Raw genomic sequence first — 8147 nt, forward strand, 5'->3', positions numbered from 1 at the left:
TCACTGTCCCTGGAGGTGTTTAAGGGAAGACTGGATGTGGCACTCGGTGCCATGTCTGGTTGAGTTGATGGTGTTGGGTCATTTGTTGGATCTCAGAGGTATTTTCCAACCTAACTGATTCTGGGATTCCCTGAAATGAGCTACAAGAGGAATGATTTCAGACGGGGCAGGGAGGGCTCGCACCTCCAACGGGAGACAGCGCGCTTGTTTGGGCAGGCGGGCAGAGTTCATCTCCTGCCCAGCGCTTGGTAAGGGGCTCTGTTGTCTAAGCCTTCAGGGAGCACAGTGAGTACAGCTGCCAAGGCTCAGGGGGTGTCTCTGTTCCACCGGAAGAGAAAACCCCGCAGCTCCGGCGCGATCCGGTCGGGTGGCGCTGAGATCCCCGCCTGGGCCCGGGCTGGGGCGCGGCCGCCGCGCTCCTCTGAGGGAGCCGCGGGGCGGGGCGGCCGCCGGGGTTTGTCCCTTGGCGGCCGCCGTACGGCGCGCTCTTCCCGCAGCCGGCCCGCGCGCTTCGGGAACGCCATGAGCCTGTGGGCGGACAAGCACCGGCCCAGCGCCCTCGGCCGCCTCGACTTCCACCGCGAGCAGGCGGCGCGGCTCCGCAACCTGGTCAGTGAGCCACGGGCTCGGCTCTGCCCCGCGCCCTCCCCGCCGGACTCTGCCCGGGGCCCCCGCGGCCTCCAGGTCCTCTCGGTCTCTCCTCCCCGCAGCGAGAACCCCCCCGGAGTCGGCATTGCGCCTGAATAAGGGGGAGAACTTTACTGTGCGGGTGACCGGGCGCTGGAACAGATTGCTCAGAGTGGCTGCGAATTCTCCGTCACTGGAGATAGTCGGGAACCCTCTGGATGCAATTCTGCACCCGGGAGGTTGGACCGCTGTGGTCCATTCCAGCCTGACCCATGCTATAATTGGGATTCCCTGCGGGCGCTAACGCTGCTCCGTGGGGCCGAGGTCGGCAGCTTTCCCTCCATGCAGGCCCTGCTTTTCCGAGCAGCGCCCGTGCCCGGGAAGCGTCCCGGCATCGCGCCCTGCTTGGCAGTGAGGCCCTGGTGCCGGGGAATCTGTGGGGAATCGGTGGCTCAGCTCTTTGGGGAGCGGTGTGCACATGCTCTTCTGCTGGTGTCAGTGTCCCCGAGAACAGGGCTTGGCTTGTTTGCCTCATGTTAGCAGAAATGTTTGAGGCGAGCAGCTAGGAAAGAAAGTCAGGACTGCTTCCCCTACCAGATGTGCCCACTGGCACATGCACTTCCTCAGGGATGAGTGATATCTAACTCATGTGGGTGCTTTCTGTGGGGTAGGATCAGATGTGCTCCAAGTCATGCATTGTAGCTTTCCAGGAGATAAACTCCTTATATATATATATATGTACACACACACACGAAAAAACCCACATATATATATATATATATATGTATGTACATCATAACTATATATAAGCATTTGCTTTAAACTTTGTTTCAACCCTTTTTTCTGTGTGTTTCTCACAGTTGTCACTCTAGTTACTGTGGGAAGCGTGTAAGTGTTGGAGTGGGGGTTTTGGGGTTTGTTTTGTTGTTGGTTTGCTTGGGGTGTTTTTCGAGCAGTGAGGTGTTTGAAGTTAAAAGAGTTGCACATGGCTGTCAGAAAAATATGTTTTATAGAAATGTTGCTGCAGGGAAAGATTTCAGCAGTTTTAATTCTAGGTGCTATGTTGTGATGGAGCTGGTAAAGTCATTTAATGTAAACTTGGGTGAAAATGGAAGGGTAGATGATCTTATAAGGAAAATACTGTGGTAGCTAACTGATCTTGTTTCTTTTTTGTTCAGGTTCAATGTGGTGACTTTCCTCATCTATTGGTGTATGGACCATCAGGAGCTGGAAAAAAGACAAGAATAATGTGTTTGTTAAGGGAATTATATGGTGCAGGAGTGGAGAAACTGAGGATTGAGCATCAGAGTATAACGGTAAAAAAATAAGTCTTCCATCTCCTGTGAAGTAATGTGGAAATAGTGATATATTTTGTGGAAATAGTGATGTATTTCTGTTGTGAGACCTTTGGAGTTATTTGAGTTTTAAAAATTAATTTTTATTTTGCACTTAGTATCTTCAACCTTTTTATGTAACTAATCATACCAGTTTGATTATACAGACAAATTATTTTCCAGATGTTCTTCAGGTGTGGGATTCTCTCTTGTTTTCTGTGCCTGCTTGGCTGTTCTTGTGGTGGAAGTTCTTTTGTGCAGAGTGGGTTTTTTAATTTATTGTTTACAGTTCATTTTGGACCATAGCATCTCTGCTGTTGCTATTTTATGGGCTGGATGATGTGTCAGTATTCCTTTTTTCTTTGGAGGTGGGGCTGGGACTGTAGGAGATAAGCAAGTCTGTGTCTCCAGAGTTCTTTGACATCTGAGACTCTTGGTTTGCCTGTTATTTAGTCAGGTGTAAGCTCCAAGAGATTTTTAGAACACTTTCTGAAACTTAATGTGCTTATTTTCTATGTAGGCACCTTCTAAGAAGAAGATTGAAATTTGCACCATTGCAAGTAATTATCACCTTGAAGTTAACCCAAGGTAAGTGTGCAGTAAAAATGTCTCACTTTAAAGGTGTGCCACTGGCTGTGTTGTGAGTGCCTTCAGCCTGGCTGCATGAGGGACTGATTGCCTGATTTGTTCCCTCAGCAAGTTAGGTAATGGTCTGTGGGTTTGGTCTGCAAATGAGAGCAGGGAGAGGATTTTTAATTGAGCAGCTGTAAATGAACAGAAATTTGGATTGCTGTATGCTTAAGGCAGAAATTTTGTGTTTAACTGGCTATGTAAGCATGCTGATGTTGAGGAATGGGCAACGGAGACAATTCTGGATTGACAGATTTCACCATTTTGGTTGAAATTAAGGAATTTGAAAGAAAGAAAGGCTTACCCTGTAACTCTCCAAATAAAGTGTTTAGAGCATGGGAAAGACCTCTGCAAAATACTGCAGATCCTGTCTTGAGTGAGGTCTGATATTGATTTAAACAACAGAAGCTCTAGTGGGAGCTGTCTACATCTTCTTTGGCTGTTAGGAAACTGGAGGGGATAGTTTGGAGACCCAAAGCAAATATTTGTATTTACCTGAAACCAGGTAAATACAAAGCAACATAATGTTGCTTTAAATCATTAAAGCGGTGTTGGTTAAAACCATAGCTCATGCTGCCTTGCCATGTAGAAGTTATTCTGCACTGCCAGGTCTCCTTTAAAAACTCATTCTTCAGCTAATCTGTTTATTGATTAGTGAGTATCTGCTGGTGTGCTAATACAGACACAAATAATTATCATCTAATTACCAATAAAAGCTGAGGTTTATTGGTAATCATTGTTTTGAATATGTCATTTTGGTGATACCAAATGTGTGACCATTCAATCCGGCTGTGATAACCTGATACTACTAGCACTCTTCCTGTTACTCTGTATCTGTGTACAGAGTAACAGGAAGAGTGCTAGTAGTATCAGTATCAGTACTTAGAGCTTGAAACATAAAATAATTATATTTCAATTTAAATACAAAATTGCTGAGCTTTGATTAAGGATTAATATCCTGATTTGTAACTGAGCAATTGTCATGTTTATGTCTGACCAGACAGTAAACCTCTGCTGTGCAGTGGCCTGTGAAGTTTGACTGAATTATAACAATGGTGAAGGCATGTGCATCTTGAGTAACATGGAATGGGGTGAATGGCTAACAAGGAGAGGAAGTGAATTTCTGGGAAGGACTCTGCTGAATAAAAGCCCACATTTATGTCAGGCATCCTCTTATGTGGTTAGGCTTAATTGTTCTTCCCATAATGAGTAAAAATATTCACATTGTGTGTCGTTGTTCAAACTAGGTAAAAAAAGTTTAGCTTTCTCATCTGAATAAAAGAAGTTCTATTTTAATGAGTTAATAAAACATTTAACAATGGATTTACTACATTTGAATAAAGTGCTACTAATCCAGTTGTGCCTGCATAAACTTCTGGTTGTTTTTATTATAGAGGAGGCAACTTTGAACAAAGTATATGAGTATTAGTTTAATTCTAACTCAAGAGCTTCTGAATTCTTTTGGCTTTCTTGCTCATTCATTTGTCTTTTTGAGGATGTATTTTATATGCAATATAAAGTTGTTTTAAAAAAGATTTTTTCAAATTCCTGGTGCAGTGATGCAGGAAACAATGACCGTGTAGTAATTCAGGAGCTCTTGAAGACAGTGGCACAGTCCCAGCAGCTTGAGACTAGTACTCAACGAGATTTTAAAGGTGAGTAAAACAGTTAAAACCAGTCAAAACGCTTTTTAAACATGGGGAGATTTCAGTTCACTGTTTTGTTTGTACCTGTATGTTGCATGAAGATTGTACAGTCAAAAAGGCACACAAGTAATCTTAATCTTTATTTTCCTGCCTGTGGAACCATGCTGTGTTTTTCTGTGTGTTATCACTTATTTTGGTATTATTGCTTGTATGTCAAAGGTATTTTTTTCTTAGAAAGATCTGATATTAATACAGAACCCCGCTATGTTTAATCCTTTTTTCAGTGGTGCTGTTAACAGAAGTTGACAAACTTACTAAAGAGGCTCAGCATGCTTTGCGAAGAACAATGGAGAAGTACATGGCGACCTGCAGGTTGATCCTGTGCTGCAACTCAATGTCAAAAATTATAGGGCCCATTCAAAGCAGATGCCTGGCTGTACGAGTGCCTGCTCCCAGCATTGAAGATGTATGTTGAAACGGAGGCAAAAATAAGTTACTATAAAATTCTTAGATAAGTTCTTGGTGTGGACTTATATTTTATTTTTACATAATGATGTAGTTTTCCTTTGTGTTGGATGATTTTCCAAGCATGGCTTATGAAAGACTGGTCCATCTCTGGTCCAGAAATCTTTCTAACAGGAGAATCTGTAGGTGCTGAACAGTTTGCAAAGTGTTGTACTCCCTGCTATCTGTTTCCTGTCTAGATCTGCCATGTCTTGTCCAGTGTGTGTAAGAAAGAAGGCCTGACTCTTCCTCAGGAGCTGGCTCAAAGGATTGCAGAGAAATCTGGCAGGAATCTTCGGAAAGCACTACTTATGTGTGAGTCCTGCAGAGTACAACAGTAAGTCACTGCAAAAATTAATGTAAGTTCTACTGTCAGACATAAATGACCTTGCTTCTAAGGCCTTGTTAAAACAGGCAACAACTTGCTTAGATTGTAATCTCTAAAAAGATATTTCTTAGGTATCCTTTTACTGCTGATCAAGACATTCCTGAGATGGACTGGGAAATTTATTTGAGAGAAACTGCAAATGCTATTGTTGGTCAACAGACACCACAAAGGTAGGTGAATGCATTTGTTAAGAGCTATGAATGATGTTTTCCATGTACTGTGGAACCTAAAAAAAAAGTTGCATTCAAAAATGTGGTGTCTCCAGTTATGTGTAATTTTCTGTCTTTCTGACTGGAGCTGGTACTTTGCAGCCAGAGGAGTGGGGCTTTAAAATTGCCAGAGAGTATGAATGAACTGAAGAACTATTGTTTTTCCCTGTCAAAGCTTAATAATCTAAAGTGACTTTAGGCTCAGTAGCATGTTGTGTTTCCCCATTGGGTGGTTTTTTTGGTGTGGGAGTGGTGGGTGTGTGTGGTCGTTCTGGTTTGTTTGTTTTACATAAAGTTTCTCTTTGACCATCTTGAGCATAAAGCACCTTTGTAAAAGAACTGGGAGTAAGAATTCATTGCTTTTTTTGAGCACATTAGGAGATGACTCCTGTGTCCATCTCACTGTCATAGCCAAAGCCTGATCCTTTTAGCCTGTTCCATTTATTATTTGCACAAGATGTCACTTAATTTAAATGCTTGTAGCATCTGCCCTTCTGTTTTCAAAAGCTGAGCTTTGGCTAATTGTGTCAGCTCTGCCACCTAATTGTCTTATCCTTTCTTCTAAACAATGAAGACAGAAAAACAGCACAAAGGAACTCTCTGGCTGTAGTAAATTAGTCACTAGTCTTAAGCATGAATAACTTAGATATGAAGAAAAATTAAAGGGAAACAGTCCCGAGACAAATTACAATAGCCTTGTAGCTTCTAGATTAACTGAGACCATTGTAACTAGAGTATGTGTCATTTATCTTTTGAGTAAAAGGTGATATGCAGCCTTTGAATTGAAATTGACTCATGCAATGCTTTTGGTCTTAAAATAACACCCAAAAGCAAAAAAGAGACATTGCTTGGATTGCCTCTTTTCCTGCAGTGTATTTCACTAGTTGTGAAAGACATTAGTATGCTTTGGGATCATGCTTCTCATATTTTGTGGTGTCTTTCCAACAGGCTTTTAGAAGTCCGTGGGCGGCTTTATGAACTCCTGACACACTGCATCCCTCCTGAGATTATAATGAAGGTAATTCAGCGATAGCTCTTAATGTGCTATACATTTTTATATCATGACTGTCTCAACTAAAGCTTTTTAAAAAAAAAATGCACCACATCATCATATATTATCAAGATATTGATGAAAAGCTGTGTCCTTTACAAACAGATTAAAGCTTGTTCAGTGGTCAAAAAAAACAGCATCATAGCTGAGTAAAAATAAAGGTGGACATTCTTAGTCCCCTTCACTTCTCAGGCCAGTTACTATATTAAAGCATAGTTGAGGATCCTGGTGGTCTTTCACAACCTTAATGATTAAATAATTCTGTGGGCTAATCTTTATATGATTGGTTTTCTTTTATAAGTTTTGTTGTTACAAGTTTGTTATTTGCTGTGTCTTTGTGGAGAGGTGTCCAGCAGAACTATTCAAAGACAGATGTCACCTTGGGAGGGAAAAAGCAAGTGGGATGTACATGTTTTTATTTTAAGGACACTGAAGACAGCTAGAGTAGAACAAAGATCAGAAATAATGTTTGCAACTTAACCTAGTAATGTTTGCTTTGCCATCAGACATAATTTCTTTTGACATTAACAAATTTCTGCTTTCTGATGGTTTTGGTACTTAGATGTTTCTTTAACTTTCCTTTCTTACAGTAGATCCTGCATTGCTGTGTTTGAGAGAAAAATGGTGCATGTTCTCTACTCACTCCCTCTTCATAAACTTGAAATGGTCTAGAGATACTTCTCACTTAATCCTGGCCATTTTAATTGAGATGGATTTGGATGATTTTATTGCTGTCTCTAAAATTATTCATTTTGGGGTTTTGTAACGACTAAAGTATTGGAGTCAAGTTGTCTTGTGTGTCTGCACATAAATACGTTCATAACGTTCATAAGAGACACTTAAATCCTAAATAACCCTTTCCTTGGTTTTTATTAATGTTGTTTCTCTTTGTGCTTGATGCTGTCAAGATATAACTAAGTGGTTTTAATACACTTGCTGTCTTGGTAGGAATTCTCCTCAGGCCATGTTCCTACATGCACTAGAGGTTCTAGTGTTTGGAGATGGGGTTAATTAATTTTCTTTTATTAAGGCATAAATTATCCCAGTAAATGAATGTATTTTCTGTTGGAATAATGAGTGAACTATTAGTTAATGGTTAGTTATTTTCAAAGAGCCAAGGTTATCCTCTTAACAAAAAATACATAATTTTTTAAATACTGCCCTGTTTTTTCCCATTTTAGGGTCTTTTGACAGAACTTCTAAATAATTGTGATGGACAACTGAAAGGAGAAGTGGCACAGATGGCAGCCTTCTATGAACATCGCTTGCAACTGGGCAGCAAAGCCATTTATCATCTGGAAGCATTTGTTGCAAAGTTTATGGCAATTTACAAGAAGTTCATGGAGGATGGGCTGGATGACATAATGTTCTAACTGATGCCCAAAGTTGTACACAGAATGTTGTGTCAAGATACCAATGGTGTTGCAAATGTCTAATTTTCTGTGCTTGATTACATATGGGTCTACTTCTATGTCAAATATTTTTGTTTGGCTATTTAATAAAACAATGCTTGTTCAGCTTTAGAAACCAGATGGATTTTTTGACAGCCACAAATCCATCTTTAGAGCCATACAAAATACATTGGCCTTTCAGAAAGACAACACATTGCTTTTGAAGATGTGCAAGATCAGAGCTGCTTTGCAGTATTTGTAAACTGACATTAAGAAGAGAGAACACAGGTGCTGTGTGCTTGGTTTTTGTTTGTTAATCACAGATGGGCAAGGCTGAAGGAAAAAGATGTTTTTTCCGTGTTCTGCC

At 41.1% G+C, this 8147-nt stretch overlaps 1 protein-coding gene across 1 annotated transcript; it reads left to right on the plus strand.

Moving 5' to 3' along the window:
* Window positions 1-497: 497 nt before the first annotated feature.
* RFC3 (replication factor C subunit 3) lies at window positions 498-7916 on the plus strand. Its single transcript, XM_054271766.1, has 9 exons — window positions 498-609; window positions 1806-1943; window positions 2482-2549; window positions 4149-4246; window positions 4522-4703; window positions 4942-5078; window positions 5201-5299; window positions 6287-6356; window positions 7571-7916. The coding sequence occupies exons 1-9, from the start codon at window positions 523-525 to the stop codon at window positions 7760-7762; spliced, it is 1071 nt and encodes a 356-aa protein (XP_054127741.1). The 5' UTR covers window positions 498-522; the 3' UTR covers window positions 7763-7916.
* The last annotated feature ends 231 nt before the right edge of the window (window positions 7917-8147 follow it).

Source organism: Melozone crissalis, unplaced genomic scaffold, assembly GCF_028551555.1.
Source record: "Melozone crissalis strain CALT ecotype California unplaced genomic scaffold, PUWL_Pcris_2 ptg000013l_1, whole genome shotgun sequence".
Taxonomy (NCBI): Eukaryota; Metazoa; Chordata; class Aves; order Passeriformes; family Passerellidae; genus Melozone; species Melozone crissalis.